An 18,083-nucleotide genomic window follows, 5' to 3' on the forward strand; every position below is an offset into this window, starting at 1 on the left:
CGGGTGGGAAAAAACTACTTAGACCATTTAATTGGCAGATATGGTGCTCATACATCCTTGGATTGGTGCTTAGTGACCACACACTTGTTGAAGCTAGGTGCTCAAGTCCCCCTTTAAGGCTGCAAGATGCACGGACGCTCTGTTACCATTGCCAGGATTCTGGACCCCCAGCCCTGAATTCACTGCCAGTTACTAAGACTTGCTGCTACTAATGCCCTGAGCCCAAAGGACTCCTTGTTAGGGCCAGGGTCCCAAAGTACCTGGTACTGTTCGTCATGTGCCCATATCCCTATTTTATTTTTGTTGCATGTGCCTTGATTGCTGGAACTGGTATATACCCACACACTGTTACTGGCACCAGGTGCTCAGGGTCTGCGAGTCTGGAGCCAAGAATTTAGACCACACCACCCCCTCTTGTGCAAGGTTCATTTGCTACCTATTATTGGGGACCAGTGTGATCAGATCACTTTGTATAGGTGCTGTGTGCTCAGAAGCGGTTAGCGAAGCTAGATGCTCAAACCCAAGAAACGGTGCCAGTGCTCTGCCAGCTGAGAGAATAGAGAAGCCCGCCAGCGTGATAAGCATGATTTTCCTACCTTTGTAAGCTACAACTGATGGCAACCGGTGAACTGTGTGATTTACCGAGCCATAACTGTCCATCAGAGGGCTGTCAGGAAACGTCTGAAAAGGACAGTCACATGTCACCAGGACACACTTACACAACACTGAGCACAATTAGGAAGGCGTGAATAAGAAAGCATGAAATGGTATAAGCAAGCACTGGCCCTACCTGCTTGGATGGAAACGTGGCTGAAAAATCAAAGTCTGAAATAACATCTTATTACTGTAGGGTGGCCTGATGAAGGGTTTTTTTGACAGCACAGTATAACCTGGCACTTTTGGAAAGAGTACTCAATGTAAAACATTTTGCACTGTTGCTCCATCACACTCCTTTCTTTTATATGCAGGTATAAACTTGCTAGATGGTGAAGAGAGGTAAGCTCTTGTGAAAGGGCTAAAAAATGCCTTTGGCAAAGACATATGGCCTAGCCTTGGAAAGTCTGTTTTTATTTAATTTATATATTTTTTGCAAACCTATGCAATTGAAAGTTTAAAGGTAATAAAAGGTACAAATGCTGCCCTCTAAAAGTAGATAGCATTTGTCTGAAAAATATAAGAGCAAAGAAATGACCCATAGCAAAAATAAATAAGTAAATAAAAAACAATCAAATAAAGCAGAGATTAGTCGACCTGCCCTGACAATGAAATGTACTACATTCTAGAAGGATGTGCACACGAGTACAGACAAAATGCTGTCGCTCACAGTGGAGAGCCAACGGCTGGTGGGTCCGACCCACTGCTCCGTATTGTATACCGTGGTGGATAGAAACAAAATGTTTAACAGAGCAATAGATGAAGAGCGCTGGCTGAAAGCTCCTGTATGTATATATTTGCATTTTTCTTAACATCTAATTTAAAAAACATGACTGCTAAAACCCGTAGGTCTTTCCTAAAAGTGAGGTCTAAGGAGGTGCAGCAGGTTTATGACCAGACACGTATCTGCACTCCAAACACGTTCTTGTTCTTCCACCGTCCTCAGTTCCCTTTCTTTAAATACCAAGAACTAAAACATTTAAATGATGACAGGATGGTCAGAGCCCATCTCACATTGAACCCCAAAAGACTGATTTCATCCTCTTTGTCACAATTAAAGAAACAAAAAATACACAAATCTATGAATCGGTCTCCAACAAGAAGATGGGCATGTTGATACCCCTACTTTCTGAAAACCCCAAGTCATTTCTTTCATTATTGACACCGACCATTCCTTCAAGACTCGTATGGAAATGCAAACTAACACAGCCCTGTGCAGAATAAAGCTCTACCTCACAGCTCTGGACCTTGAAGCAGTTGTACAGGCAGTGGCCCTTTCTCATCTGGATAGTAGCAAACCATTATTTGCATGAGTCTCTGCCCCCACTGCATTCATGGCTTCACACGAGCCTCTTGTGTTTCCACCGCCCACCTTAATAGACTGTTGTTCTGTAACCACATCACTTCTGGTCTGGTGAGCCTGTAAATGCTGCCTTTCCAGGCATGCATCATTTTTAAAAGATGCTGTGTCACATACAAGGCAAGAGAAACCAGTACCCCAACCTGCCTGCCATAAAAACTCAGAGTGCAAAAACGAAAAAAAACTAAATCATGCCTGATCAAGCTAAGCTACTAGGACCATCATCTATCCATGCATCAGTCTCACCCGTTCAACCTACGCCTTGCAAAACAACTTAAAACATACCATAAAGTAGAACCGGATCCGAGCGTGGACGTGGATCCATTAATGTTGCGTTATCATGGGATAGACTGGTTGACTGCATGAATGAGCCGGACCTACTGTCAGAGGGAGCACACTGGAGGGAGGGATTTACTGCAGAACTGTGACATGGGCTGCTGCCATAATTATGCAGGTGGTAGTAGGGGGGGTTAAGGAGGACGAAGTTTCTTAAATCCAGAAGGACTTCCGGCTAATGGACATGATCTCAACACGTATGTTTTTTTTTTTATAGGTTGTTCAACTGAGACATGTTCTTATGGAATGATGAGGTATGTAAAAGTGCTTTGCGAGACCTGATGGGGCAAGGGCTTGCCTTCTGTTGTAAACCAATAACATTTTGTTGAAAAAAATGGGAACCTGAGCTGCCCTGCACGTCTACGATGAGAATTTCCATTCCTGTTGCCTGCCAGAAATCAAAATTACGTACACAATTGGAAAATGTTTCCCACACATGATATTTACTATAGCAGTCTTGCTCCATAGCCATGTTTGTGCGATATATGTACCAATACCATTAACGAAGAGTGAGTTTGATGGTCGGTATCCATTACACGTCTGGCGTAATTCCTAATTAGGCTGGAAAAGGGATTAAAATGTGAATCGGGCGCCATCCTGCTGAGTTCCGCAGTATTTCCCAATTTCCAATTGCACCATCAGAGCCAAGGTCAAAATTCTAACGTAAACACACATCCCGACCTACAGACAACCACGGTAAAAGCAATTTTGCGTGCGAGAATACCATTCTGGCTCTTTTGGAATGTGGCCCCAAATTTAAAGAAGTTACCATTGGACAGTAACATGTTCTTATGGTCTTGTAGAGAGTAGTACTCCTCGTTACTATTACTTCAACGTATATGTTGGAAGGCGGACCCCGAGGAGTCGGTGAGACCACCAAGGGGGGGGGGGGCCCTCTCACTGCACAAAGTAGCCGAGCGCTGCCGAGAAGTCTCCTGAGAGATCCTTCTCCTATCACGTACTAGCACAGTAACACCACCACACCGGACTCACGGAGGTTGTCTCAAGACAAGCAATTCTTTATCATCAATAAAAGGTTACGAGTTCAATATTTACACGAAGGGATCGAGGGATCCACCAAAAGTCTCAATGTCTCTTTGGAAGGGCAGGGGTAGCGGGACAGTCTTTGGCAGGAATGGGGTACGAGGGTACCTGGGGCCCAGTTCTTATCCTCAAGCTGGAGGACCTCCGATCTCGGAGGAGTCGAGCCGCGACGGCGTCAGCAGGGCTCTGGCGTACAGTTCGTGGAGAGCCGCGATGCAATCAGCAGGGCTCTCAAGATGGTTTCTGCTCAGCTCGAGCCGCGACGTCGTCAGCAGGGCTCCGAGGAAGGTTTCAGCGAGGTTGGGCCGCGACGGCGTCTGCAGGGCTCCGATGTTCCAGGTGGTTCAGACAGGGGTCACAAGAGGGAGCCGCGACGCAGTCAGCAGGGCTCGTGATGGTTCCGGCAAGAGTTCTTCTCCGTAGGGTCGGCCGCGATTCGATCAGCAGGGCTCTCGACTCCGGGATACAACTGCCGAGCTGTGGTGGGGTCGCCCCAGATATAGGTCTGGAGCCCTTTGATGTCCGGACCCATGCGCCCGAGGGGGCGGAGTGGCCGGGTGGAGGTGGCCAGACGCCCAGCAGGAGAGGCGCCAGGCCCATGGGAGTTGCAGGGCGATCACACCTCGAGAGGGGAGGACAGTTGGGGGTCCCATCGATACTGTCCTCCGCCGGGGGCGATGAATGGTTCCTGCGGCACCCCCTGGCCAGTTCGTGGTGCCTCGATGTCGGGGCTTCGCTGGGGTCGAGGCCGGGTTGAACGGGGTCGCGCCGGCTGGGGCACGGTGTGACGTGGATGCCAACAAGATGGCGGAGCTACGAGGAGTATGCGACCACGTGCAGCTCCGGGTGAAGGGCCTTGGTGCAGTCCAGACGGGTGGCCCGTGGCGGCCGGGGCGGCCACAATCCAGGGGGTTAAGGACCACGCCACGAGGCCGGGTCCAACAGGCGTCCCCCCCAGCCGAAGGCATGGAGAGTCACCCATCTCCTTGGGGATTCTCCTCGTCAAGGCGGAAGAAGCGGGACAGGCCGTCAGCGTTGGCGTGGTCATTGCCGGGCCGGTGTTCGACGTCAAAGTCCATCCCTTGTAGCGAGATGGACCACCGCAGCAGCTTGGGGTTCTCGCCCCGCATTCGCATTAACCATTGCAAGGGCCGGTGGTCGGTCTGGACCCGGAAGTGGGCGCCGAAGAGGTAGGGCCGGAGCTTCTTGAGGGCCCACACCACAGCGAAGGCCTCGCGCTCAATAGTGCTCCAGCGTTGCTCCCGGGGCAGTAGTCGCCGGCTGATGAAGGCCACTGGTCGGTCGAGCCCCTTTTCGTCAGTTTGGGAGAGGACGGCCCCGATCCCATACTCGGAGGCGTCCATCTGTACCACGAACTCCTTCTGGTAGTCCGGGGCCTGCAGCACCGGAGCAGTACACATGGCCGTTTTGAGGGTGTCGAAGGCTGTTTGGCAGCGGGGTGTCCAGTGTACCTTCTTGGGCTGTTTTTTGGACGTTAACTCTGTGAGGGGGCCAACAATGCTCCCATAGTCCCGGATAAACCGCCGGTAGTATCCGGTGAGGCCCAGGAAGGCCCGGACAGCGGTCTGGGTAGTGGGGGGTTCCCAGGTCTGGATGGCATCTATCTTCGCTTGGAGGGGGGCCACCTGCCCGCTCCCCACTTGATGGCCCAGGTAGGTCACGGATCCGTGGCCGATTTGGCATTTGCTGGCCTTGATTGTGAGCCCGGCCCGCTGGAGGGCGGCCAGGACGGCCTTCAGGTGGAGGAGGTGCTCGGCCCAGTGGTTGCTGTACACGGCAATGTCATCTAAGTAGGCCGCGCTGAAGGCCTCAAGCCCGGCCAAAACCTTGTTCACCAGTCTTTGGAAGGTGGCCGGGGCGTTCTTCATTCCGAAGGGCATCACCCGAAAGTGGTAATGCCCATCCGGAGTCGAAAAGGCGGATCTTTCTTGGGCGCCGGGGGTGAGCTGGATTTGCCAGTACCCGGCGGTGAGGTCCAGCGTGCTCAAGTAGCGAGCGGCCCCTAGGCGGTCGATGAGCTCGTCGGCCTGGGGTATCGGGTGTGCGTCCGTCTTGGTTACTACATTCAGGGCTCGGTAGTCCACGCAGAATCGCAACTCCGGGGGGTGACCGGGAGCTGCGGCCTTGGGCACCAGGACGACAGGGCTGGCCCACGGGCTGTCGGAAGGCTCGATGACCCCCAGGGCCAGCATCTTCGCTACTTCGGCCTGGATGCAGGCCCGCACTCGGTCAGGCACCCGGTAGGCTCTGTGTCGTATGGGGGGGTTCTCCCCGGTGTCGACGTCGTGGACGCACCAGTGGGTCACCCCCGGGGTGAGAGAGAAGAGGGCTGCGTAGTCCTGCAGTAATCGCTGGCAGTCGTTGCGCTGTTCCGGGGTCAGGGACGAGGCGAGTTGGACCCCTTCGATCGATCCATCGTGAATGTCGGATTGCAAGAGGTCGGGCAAGGGCTCGGAGTCGTCCTCGCCCCCCTCGTCGGTCGCCAGCAGCAGGCTCAGTTCGGTCCGGGCGAAGTGGGGTTTTAGCCTGTTAGCATGTAGGACCCGGAGGGGGTTCCGGGGGGACTCCAGATCGACCAGGTAGGTGACGGGACTTTTCTTCTCCACCACCTTGAAGGGCCCGGTCCACTTGTCCTGGAGGGCGCCGGGTTCGACCGGGGCCATGACCCATACTTTCTGACCTGGCTCGAATTCTACAGTAGAAGCGTTGCGATCGTACCACCGCTTCATGTCCTCCTGGCTGGCCTCGAGGTTGGCTTCGGCTATGGCTCGGAACTTGCGGGTCTGGTTTCGGAGGGCCAGGAGGTATCGGTAGACGTCAGGAGGGGCGCCTCGGGGCTTCATCTCCCAGCCCTCCTTGACCAGGCTGAGCGGTCCGCGGACCGGGTGTCCATACAATAGTTCAAACGGGCTGAACCCCAGGGACTTCTGCGGGACCTCCCGATAGGCAAACAGGAGGCAGGGCAGCAGGATATCCCATTTCCGCCTGAGGGGTTCTTCCAGGCCCTGGATCATCCCTTTCAATGTTCGGTTGAACCGCTCAACCAGTCCGTTCCCTTGAGGGTGATATGGGGTCGTGAACTTGTATGTGACCCCGCATTGTTGCCACAGGGACCGCATGTACCTGGAGATAAAGTTCGTGCCGCGGTCGCTCACCACTTCGCTGGGGAATCCCACTCGGGAGAAGATCCCCATCAAGGCCCGGCCTACCACAGGGGCCGTTATAGTTCTGAGCGGGACCGCCTCCGGGTACCTGGTGGCGTGGTCCACGAGGACCAGGATGAAGCGGTGGCCCAGGGCGGTTTGGGGGTCCAGGGGTCCCACAATGTCGATTCCGACTCGTTCAAACGGGGTGCTGACGGCGGGAAAGGGCTGGAGGGGGGCCTTGACCCGACCCCCCGTCTTTCCGCTGGCTTGGCAGGTCTGGCAGGACCGGCAGTGGTTGTCCACATCTCTCCGCATCCGGGGCCAGTAGAAGTGGGTCACCAGACGACTGTACGTTTTGTCTTGCCCCAAGTGTCCGGCGAGGGGCACATCATGGGCCAGGTTGAGAAGGAACTCCCGGAAGCGGAGGGGGACCACCAACACGCGGCTGGCCCCGAGTTCTGCTACTTTCTGTTCACTGTACAACAGGCCCTCGGCCCAGTAGATCCAGTGGGTGCCGGTCTAGTCACCGTTGGCTTGCGCGGTCGCCTGCTGTCGGACCCCTTCGAGAGAGGGACAGGACTGTTGCTCTTGCTGGAACTGCTCTCGGGTGGGGCCCCCTTCGTGTTGCCATTGCGTCAGCTCTGGTAGGGCGCTCGGAGAAGCCATCTCTTCGGGGGAGGATTCGCTGGGCCCAGGGTCGGTGTCCGCCTCCTCCTCGCTGCTGGCGGGAGGGGGTGTGAGCCCCTCGGGTCGGGCGGTCCCGGAGGTCGAGGATGAGCGGGGGGCCTGGGCGGTCATGGACCGGGTGATGGCGCAGGCCCAATCAGCCAGTCCCAACATTCGGAGGTGCTCTCGTCGTTCTACTTGAGCCCAGGGGGAACTCTCCAAGTCGTTCCCCAGGAGGCAGTCAACCGGGGCGTCGTCGCGCACTGTCACCTTCAGCAGGCCCGTCACCCCTCCCCACTCGAAGGGGACCAGGGCCATCTGGCATAGGCTTTCACTGTTGTCGGCCGTCCGTACAGGGCACAGCACGTTCGGTAGAATCTGTTCAGGGGTCACCAGGTGGCAGCGGACAGCGGTGATACTGGCGCCGGTGTCGCGAAGGGCTTCGGCCCGTTGTCCGTTGACCGTGACCTGCTGCCGGTACTTCTGGGTGTTGGTTGGGATGGGGGTGCAGGGTACCATCTCTCGGCTACCCAGGCAGACCAGGGACATGGCTGCCGGCTCCCACTCAGTGTTTTCTCGGTCGAGGGCCTCTTCTTCCTCTTCTCCTCCCCCCAAGGCGGCGGCTGTCAGCTGCCGGGGCGGGGGCCCGCCGGCCCCGTTTCTTCGGTTCAGAGGGCAGGCCGGATCGCTGGCAAAGTGTCCGGTTTGTTGGCAGCCATAGCAGGTCACTGGTGGCCGTGGTCCGGGTCGGGCCGGGCCCACCCTCCGCGCTAGGCTCGGGGAGAGATGTTGCTGCGGTGGCCCTCGAGGGGGGCTCCTGGGGGCCCCAGCGGGAGGGTCTCGGTTCCTGTTCGGCCCTCCCCCCCCACCGCGCTGGCGTGGGGGTCCGTTGGGGTTCCTCTGGTACTCCCCCATTGAGCTCCGGGGGACCCGGGAGTTGACCCATCGATCGGCCTCGACAGCAAGTTTTCGCGGGTCGGTCATTTTGCTGTCGAGGAGGTGCTGTCTCAGTTCCACGAAGCAATTGTTGGAGAGATGTTCCCACACGATGAGGTCGACCAGTTGCCCGTAGGTGGTTACTTTGCTGCCTTTGATCCACCCTTCTAGGGCCCGACTGAAAAAGTCCACATATTCCACCCACGTGGTACCCGGGATTTTCTTGCAGTCTCGGAACCGCTGGCGGTACATTTCCGCTGTTAGCCCGTAGCGGGTGAGCAGGGCCTCCTTCATGTGATCGTAGGAGGTCATCACCTCCTCCGGTAGCTGGAGCAGCGTGTCCCGCCCTTCACTCAGGAATCGCCCCCACAGGCCTGCGCCCCAGTCTTTTCGGGGCACTCGATGGGAGGTCATGGCCACCTCGTAGGCCTTGAACCATTGTTGGATATCGTCATTCTTGTAATACTCCTTGACGACCTCCTTCGGGATATGCACCTTGGCCTCGGGAGGCGGTAGAGTGTCTCTAGTACTGGGGGTGTTGGTCCCTCCATTCTTGGCCTTGATCTCGAGCTCCTTGAGACTGCGCTCGTGCTCAAGAGTTAGTTTCTTTTCCTCCAACTCCCGGTGTCGTCTCTTCTCTTCTATTTCTTCTTGAAGGCGTAGCTGCTCGAGGGCCAGTTTCTTTTCTGCCAGCTGGAGTTCGCCGTCCAGTCGCAGTCGGGCGAGCTCTAGTTCGTGGCTCCGGACCTTTTCCCGCTCTCGTATTTCTTCTTCGGAGAGGCCGGTTTCTAGGCTCTTTCTTCCTCCGGTTGCCGGGGTCAGTGCGGTTGCTGTGGTCTCCGTCAGGGGCAAGGGCCCTTCTTCCTGGGAGGGGCCTGCCCCGGCCTCCAACCATGCCCTCAGAGCTTTCTGCATCTCTTCCTTGGTACCGAGGCTGGTGGTTGCAATGCCTTTGTCTCTGCAGAACTGTTTTAATTCTTTGTGCGTATATTCTTCCAGCCGTTCGGGCTGGAACTCCATTGTCGCGTTGTTTTCCTGGCTGCTCATGATGCTATTCGTTTGGATGGGTAGCTAGTGGGTACTGGCTGGTACGTACTGCGTTCGGCTCGGATCCCATCGCTGGCCACCAAATGTTGGAAGGCGGACCCCGAGGAGTCGGTGAGACCACCAAGGGGGGGGCCCTCTCACTGCACGAAGTAGCCGAACGCTGCCGAGAAGTCTCCTGGGAGATCCTTCTCCTATCACGTACTAGCACAGTAACACCACCACACCGGACTCACGGAGGTTGTCTCAAGACAAGCAATTCTTTATCATCAATAAAAGGTTACGAGTTCAATATTTACACGAAGGGATCGAGGGATCCACCAAAAGTCTCAATGTCTCTTTGGAAGGGCAGGGGTAGCGGGACAGTCTTTGGCAGGAATGGGGTACGAGGGTACCTGGGGCCCAGTTCTTATCCTCAAGCTGGAGGACCTCCGATCTCGGAGGAGTCGAGCCGCGACGGCGTCAGCAGGGCTCTGGCGTACAGTTCGTGGAGAGCCGCGATTCAATCAGCAGGGCTCTCAAGATGGTTTCTGCTCAGCTCGAGCCGCGACGTCGTCAGCAGGGCTCCGAGGAAGGTTTCAGCGAGGTTGGGCCGCGACGGCGTCTGCAGGGCTCCGATGTTCCAGGTGGTTCAGACAGGGGTCACAAGAGGGAGCCGCGACGCAGTCAGCAGGGCTCGTGATGGTTCCGGCAAGAGTTCTTCTCCGTAGGGTCGGCCGCGATTCGATCAGCAGGGCTCTCGACTCCGGGATACAACTGCCGAGCTGTGGTGGGGTCGCCCCAGATATGGGTCTGGAGCCCTTTGATGTCCGGACCCATGCGCCCGAGGGTGCGGAGTGGCCGGGTGGAGGTGGCCAGACGCCCAGCAGGAGAGGCGCCAGGCCCATGGGAGTTGCAGGGCGATCACACCTCGAGAGGGGAGGACAGTTGGGGGTCCCATCGATACTGTCCTCCGCCGGGGGCGATGAATGGTTCCTGCGGCACCCCCTGGCCAGTTCGTGGTGCCTCGATGTCGGGGCTTCGCTGGGGTCGAGGCCGGGTTGAACGGGGTCGCGCCGGCTGGGGCACGGTGTGACGTGGATGCCAACAAGATGGCGGAGCCACGAGGAGTATGCGACCACGTGCAGCTCCGGGTGAAGGGCCTTGGTGCAGTCCAGATGGGTGGCCCGTGGCGGCCGGGGCGGGGAACGGCCACAATCCAGGGGGTTAAGGACCACGCCACGAGGCCGGGTCCAACAGTATACCACTACCTTTGACTTACGCATACCATTACTTGGACTAAGTAAAAAGGGAATAAAAAGTTAATTTTAAAAGTAAAACTAAATTAAATGACTGAACTTAAATATTATAAAATATTTATTTGAATGCAGAATAATTAAAAATATTCATTAGTTAGTATTTGGGGTAGTTCACCCTTTTAACACAAAAATGATCATTAAATACAACATTTCATTACGTTAATTTACTTTCAGAAAACAGCAACGTAATGGTTAGGCTTCTCTATAGTTTTAATTAAATTGATATAACCACAGCATAATAGTTAATGGTTGCTATAGTAAAATGTTTTTTTTTTTTTATAAATGGAAATTAATTTAAAGTAATTATTATGACTAGTATTAAATATGATTTCAGAAATTAAATTTGTAGGTTTTGCTTCTTTAATTTGATAGAATTATTCAAGTTGTTTAATTGTATGATTTCTGAGCTCAGCCCCAGTGCCCACTGCCTATATTAACACGAAGGGTAATATTTTTATTTCCATACTTAGTACATAATTACAAGTTGCATGGAGCAAGGGTGCTGGGTCTGGAGGTACTGCTTCTGGACATTACTACACTACTGAATTGATCAGGAAAGGGGAATAACCACATATACTATAAATTATAGGGTCTTTTTACATATGGTTATTCCCGATTCCAAGGCCACTATCACTTCAATTTACCACCTCCTGGGAGCTATAAGCAGATGGTAAGCGAGAGTGGATGGACAATGCAGTCACTCCTGGGTGGGTGTCTGACCAGTCGGTGGTCTGGCTGGTGTGAGCAATGCATGTGCCCCCATGCGGTAGAAGGACAAGTGGGGCCTGGACTGGGCTTGTACCTGCAGCCCTTACCCAGACTCGGATTCTGTTTTACTGGACAAGATTTCAATCTGTTACAACTGGACCCAGTGGTCCCGCACCCAATCAGTAATTCAAGGCATGGTAGCCGAGGGCATTACTGATTGGGTGAACAGATCTCCCTCTGGGGGTACAGCCCAGTCAGACTTGTAATCAGCCCTTTAGTATTCCTGATAAAAACTGTAACTGACCTTTGTAGGCTTGAAAGTAATGTGTACAGAACGAGAAAAAAACAAGTCGTGCATTTGAGAATTCAAATTGAACATCTGTAGGATGAATGCTTGCTTGTGTTTCTCAAAGCATTGTAAAGGGTTACATATCACAAGCCGTGGAGTGACGGACTAGAGTTTGATATCTTATTTTTCAACAGCTGTGAAATAAAGCAAAGAGTAAAACTAAAGAAACCAATAAAAGCTTATACCGAGTAACTGGGAAACATGAACATGACATGTGCTTATGAGTCGAAGCATTAGAAACACCCTCCTCGATCAACTTCTAACGTTAGCCAGGCCATATCAGGTTCTTTCACACGAAAGGAACATTTCTTTCCTCATTTTGTTTATACTGTTCTAGGTGCTAATCTGTCACACAAACTGTCTGCTATTGCTTTGTGTCCCACCCAAGATACCTTTGTCGTAGCCCCTAGTTCTGTCCCAGATTCCAAGCCATAGCTTGACGTAGGCCTTGCCTACAATGAAATAGCAAAGGTGATTCCTTCTTTACTCCAGCACCAGTCCATGATTCGGACACTGAATCCACCCTCGAACTAAACTCCATGCCAGTACACATCAAACAATTTAATGTAGACATTGCCCTGGATTCTATTATCATGCTGAATACCCTTGGTAATGAAGTTAAGCTATCTGCAAGAGAAAGTCAATAATGCCTCCTTTTGATTGGCTCAGTCGGAGAGGATGGAGATTTGTTTATGAAATTAACAGACGCCCATGATGGAGAGAGGTAAGTAACTTTTCCTTCTCCATCATGGAATCTTTATGAATACTTCTAAACAATAAAGCGAACAGTAAGCTTGTTGTTTCCAGAAGGAGGTGGAAGGATGATAAGGAATAAATTCTAGACCAAAATGGCATGAGCACCTGAAATATATATTCACAGAGAATTCTGAGGTACTTGCACGTCAGCTTTCAAGTCAAAATTGACAAACAAGATTGCACCTAATGTTCAAACTCAATTCCTGACACTTTCTTTTGAAAATTACAACCATTTAAAAGCCCTTGTAGCCAAGCAAGAACGTATTGACTTCTTACACTTGCACAAAGTAAAATTTCTGCTGTTGATAGCCAACTTATTATCAATGAACTCAACATAAAACTTAGAAACATTCTTAGAGAAGGCATATTTCCAGGACAGCAATAGAGAAATATGCACCCAATCCTGACCCAACCCCTTAGTAATGAAGTGTTTGGTTTTTAAGACATTTGAGCTCATAGCTTCTGACCCGTGAGCTCAGGTAAGCTCACAAGACTGAAGCCGTACTGAGCAAGGAGAAGCATCTTTGTAATTATACCTTGCATGACTACTAACATGAATAAGATATATTTCTGTGAAGGAATAAGACGCATAATGCTAGAAACATTACATTCCGCTTCATGAGGAAAGTAGTCACCATAAAAGATAAAAATGTTTCAGAAAATATAACTTTTCTTTAACAAGCCCAAACTTGACATAGCAAGAGTCTTTTAAACTTTCGGTGCTAGGAGACGCAAAAATCCTGGAGGGAAGAGACCAGAAAGTCAGATTCAGGCAGACATTTAAATGTATAACTGTAGGTACTTGGTGGGGTTTGAGGGAAATAGAAACAATGTCAGATCCATCATACATGAAACTCCAGTTATAAGATCTCAAAGGTATGCATAGTTGGAAGCTGCATTTCTGAGATCAAAGAAGTTTAGAACCAAAAAATAGCACCAAGCCCTACAAAACAATAGAGAGTAGAAACCAGCTTTGGTGTCTAAACAAACAAAAGTAAGACTACATCACAAGCTTGGAAACTATTGAGCCTACGGCTAGGTTTTGGTGAAGAATTAAGATCACTGGTCGACTGGAACTGCAAATAAATGATGAAAAAGTTCTCAACCAAGTAGATAAGAAAAGAAAAGTGCCTACTCTGAAACAATGGCCTTCTTTCTAAATATGACCATCATTTTAATGAAGATTCTGTAAAAAGGAAAAGTCACTTATCTAGAATCCCAATTCTCCAACACAACTGCTATTAAATTCATAAGCACTGAATAAAGCTGCCTATGTGCATGTTCATGAATCCAGCACTTAAACAAATTCAGTGTCGATGAATGTCAATGAAGATTGCATGAGTCAGAAGCAAAAGCTGCAAGTCTAGTTCTTGATAATGGTATCTACGGCATAATCATAAGAAATGCATATCTCTACCTATGTTCGAATCATAGAGTATCTCCACCTATGTCGCAGATCCTGGATTCCTACAGTTGATTTGAGATAAAGGGGATGCTACTTACTTGTAAATCTCACTTCTCCTTCATGGGTATCCTTCACTGAATAGGACTGCCTATATATGGGATCCTGGATTTTACACAGGCAGAAAGATCTATGTTTATGAAGCTCACAAAGACCCCATGATAGAGATTCGTGGGCTTCGTTCCTACTATACAATTGCATGAATCTATGCATACAAAGTGAGTTTCTGAACAACCCTTTATCTGAGCTAAGCATGAGACACTGTGACATGTCACTTGACACTTGAAGGAAAGCATGCGGATACCCAAGAGCCTCTTGTAAGCACAAATAAAGAGACTTTGGTGCTTGCTTACGGCAGAAGAGCCCAGGAAAGAAGTAAATGATAACCGATGCACTTACATGGCTCACTATACTCGCTCCAGTGTCAAAATTCTTCACCTAGTTTATGACTTCAAACAAAAGCAGAAGTATTTTCCATATATTTAAATTTCGGTGCTCACTTAACCTATGAAGAATGAAATGCTACACTGATCCTTGTTGGATCCAAACCGGTACTCTGCGGGGTGCATACATTTCATCATCAGTGCTCGATCCACTCAGTGATATATGTCCATAATCTCATGGGATCATACTACGGACTTCGAATCCTTCACACCTTAGTATTCAAGAGGATATGTATTACTGGAATAAAGGGTCAAATAATCACCTACTTATGTCAGCTCACCTAGTTCTCCACTCTGCTTTGTGAAGTAGCCTGGTCGACTTCAAAGAAGTATGATGAATATATTGTGTAAATTAATGTGAGGGAACATGTTTGCATCCGATGATAAGAAATAAAACCAAAATCACAAAGTACCTTGGCACCAGACATGCCTCCAGTGCTACATCCTGGGTTACTGGATTTTTGTAAAATATCTGGAAATCATGAAGGCATGCAATGCACTATTGCTTGTAAGGAGAAAGACCCTCACTGGCAGCACCAGCAGCAAAAGTCCAGATAACAAGTGTTAAAATAACTGTTTTTGTCACATTGGGGAGACTGGACATCAATGGAATATCATGTAAAAATGCCTAAATTCTCGAAGGACTGTCAAGGTAATGGCGGAGAGTAAGATACGTCCTCATTGCTTCAAAAGAGGAGATTCGTTGATTATGGGTCTGGTTGTCTTTTATTACAGTTCTATTCTATGAACGGCAGCAAACTGTATGACCAGCACAACACTCCAGGATGCAAACACTCAGACACCGCCCGTTGCCCTAGCGCATATAATTCAACACTAATCATGGATCAATCTATGTGAAGATAACATTAGCTTTACTCATAACATCAGTTCCCATCAAGTAGAATATTTGGATATCCTCATTAAACATCAAATGGGAGTTCTAACAGTTGTGTTATTTACAAAATCCACAGCTAGGAACACACTATTGCATTATGGGAGTTTTCATCCCAAAACCCAAAAGGATAACATACCGTTTGGCGAATTCTTACGCCTTAGGCGTAATTGTACAAGCATTAATGATTTTGATGAGAAATCAGAGGTCATGAAGAAAAAATTTAAAATCAGAGGTTATCCGAATAAAATTGTACGTGATGCTTACAAACGGGCACGTTACTACGACAGGCAACACTTGTTAACGAATACAAAAATTAAAATAAATCCACCTTTGGTTTTTGTAACACGCCATTCCATGTTGAATGCTAGAGTTCGCCAAGCAGTATGCAGTAGTTGGCATATACTAAATGTGGATAAATCCAAAGAAAGAGATATAATACCCAAACCGCTATTTGCATATAGGAGTAATAAAAGCTTGAAGGATCACATAGTCCACTCTAGGATGACAAGTGCAACTATTCTCAATCAGACTAATCTGGAAGGCTCCAAAAAAGTGGTGGGAAATTTTAAGTGTACGTCATGTAAATCGTGCTCAATGGCTATTGAAGCATCGACATTTACATTCAATGGCGTCAATATTTCCCCCAACACACTGAACAATTGTAAATCCACAAATGTTGTCTATTTGATTATATGTCCATGCCATATGGGATATGTGGGCGAAACAGGCAGAGCATTTAATGTCAGACTAACAGAACACAGATCTGCAATTAGAACGCAGAAAACATCGGCACCCATGGTGCAACATTTTGTAGATGTGGGACATACACCTGAAAATATCCAGTGGTATATTTTGGAAAAAATTCAACCACGAGCGGGTATACAGATAGATAAGACCAGAAAAATGAGAGAAGTTTACTGGATATTTATTCTTAATACAGTAACTTCTGGGCTGAACCTAGAAATTTCATGGGATCAGGCCATTAAAAACAATGGTTAACCTTTGCCGTTATGTTATACCGGATAAAACTAACCCGTACCATATGCCATGTTGAATGAATTGAAAAACATAGGGCATGGTTGTCGAATGACCTATATAAAATAAGCTCTTAATACATAAACTACCTGGTAACATTCACGATTAGTAATGATCTAAAAAGTAACATTTGTTACTGGTACTTTATTCCATCAAACTCCATAGTTTCTTAATGCTTATAAATAGTCTAGAATGACAGAGAGACAGACTGGTCATTCTATCATGGCGCGATGCAAACAAACACTATCCGGCATATCACCAGTCCTATTTCCATGCTAGTGACTAGGTGAGCTAGAGAAACGCACGCTCCATGATCAATATTCGGTACGCTAACCGTCCTACTTCTATACTAATGATTAGTCACGTATAGCAATCACGCGCTCAAACAATCTTACATAAATAGAGTAACTATGTTGCAAGACGGGTCACCGCCGAATGAAATGAAGACGCGGAGCGTATGAGAAAGAAGGTATGTTGAATCGAGGTTCTTGATTAGGGTTTAAATAGACATGACTTGGACACCAAGCAATCCTTAGAGCTGGGGAGGTTGCAAGTTAAGTTTGAATTGAGGCTTGACCAGCATTGTCGGGCGTCAAAAAGACCAAAACTTGGAGAAATATTAAGTCTGGTATATGGCTATAATTTTGAATTCATAAAAAAATAGGGCGAGGTTAGTTATCGAGTGTCCCTGTTACTGGGCCATGGATAATATGTAGTGGTGCAAGCTCAAGATGTTGGCAACATATTTGACATGAATTGAAATATATGTTTTTATGTTGTGAATTAGGAGGATTGAATAGATTCCTAGAAGAAGAAAGGATATCGCCGATACAAACTATAAATTGAAAAAGAGCAATCATGGATACAAAATAACAAGATAAAATGAATTAAGGTATGTGTGTTTTAAAAATGTACAGGTAAATTAAGATGGTCATAGCTAGGAATTTACATCAAGTAAAAATAGGTTCAACTAACAAGTTGTAATAATATAAAAAACAAATATCTTATACCAGTTTAAAGAATATAACCTGCCATATCTGTCATAGCTAACAGGGAAACTATTGGATATATTATATGACTTTTTTGGCGAAGGCATGTCTCTAAATAGATTCAAGATAAGCCGTGATAGTATAATACATACATTTATATATTTAAACCCTTAGAACCAACTCCTCCTCTGAAGACAGAATAGAAGCTGTAATTTTTGGCTATACACATTTTTTTATTGGAAGCAACATTGATGTCCAGATTATCAGCTTACAACAAGTGAGTGACCCTTGAAAGTATGAAGGCCATGCCACAAGAATCGCAAATTAGTCTGCATTCCAATTGTGATACATGTATGTATCTTTCTTGTCTTAAAATTAGTTTTGGCATACATCATCGCAAAGCGGAAGAACACAATTTGAGCTCCACTTACTATTTGAAGTTAATGAACGTGAACATCAAAATATTAGAGGGTTAGTATGATATAGTCTTCAACTAATTAATCGAGAATATCAGAATTTTCCCTTTGATGATAGAGGATACAGATTAAGGCATGTCACTATCTAGGAAATCACAGACTATAGATATTAACCTATGAGCTTCGGATTAAAGGTATCAAATTCACTGCAGGCACCTATTTTTGAAATGTCTTTACGGCATACATAATGGTAAATCTTTGACTCTATTATAGGAGTGTGTATCACAGTAGAGTTCTGAGACTATGGATTAGATTCGTTAATTTGTCTAATATTAATACCCTTATGGTTTTTTGCAAATGAATAGTGATTGCTATATTGACTCCCAATTTTTTAGATTGGTTTTAATAAGTATATGTTTCTTTTGTTATTATTGTCTATATGTAGTGTAAAATCAGAGCGGGTTCCTGACGAAGGCCTAGCCGAAACGCGTTGGTGTCAATCGACCCCCTATGTGTCCATCTATC

The 18,083-nt window shown here is 48.5% G+C and overlaps 1 protein-coding gene across 7 annotated transcripts in view; it reads right to left on the minus strand.

The window, feature by feature from the left end:
* FLVCR2 (FLVCR choline and putative heme transporter 2) overlaps positions 1–18,083 on the minus strand; it is a 612,292-nt gene that overhangs the window by 65,743 nt on the left and 528,466 nt on the right. For 4 of the 7 annotated variants that reach the window (XM_085626721.1, XM_085626716.1, XM_085626717.1 and 1 more), the window contains one exon: positions 597–681. The exons of the other annotated variants lie outside the window; for them this stretch is intronic. In XM_085626721.1, the coding sequence (XP_085482847.1) occupies positions 597–681 (85 nt within the window). The remainder of the gene's footprint in view (positions 1–596; positions 682–18,083) is intronic. 7 annotated transcript variants of the gene reach the window in all.

This window comes from Triturus cristatus, chromosome 9, assembly GCF_964204655.1.
Source record: "Triturus cristatus chromosome 9, aTriCri1.1, whole genome shotgun sequence".
NCBI lineage: Eukaryota > Metazoa > Chordata > Amphibia > Caudata > Salamandridae > Triturus > Triturus cristatus.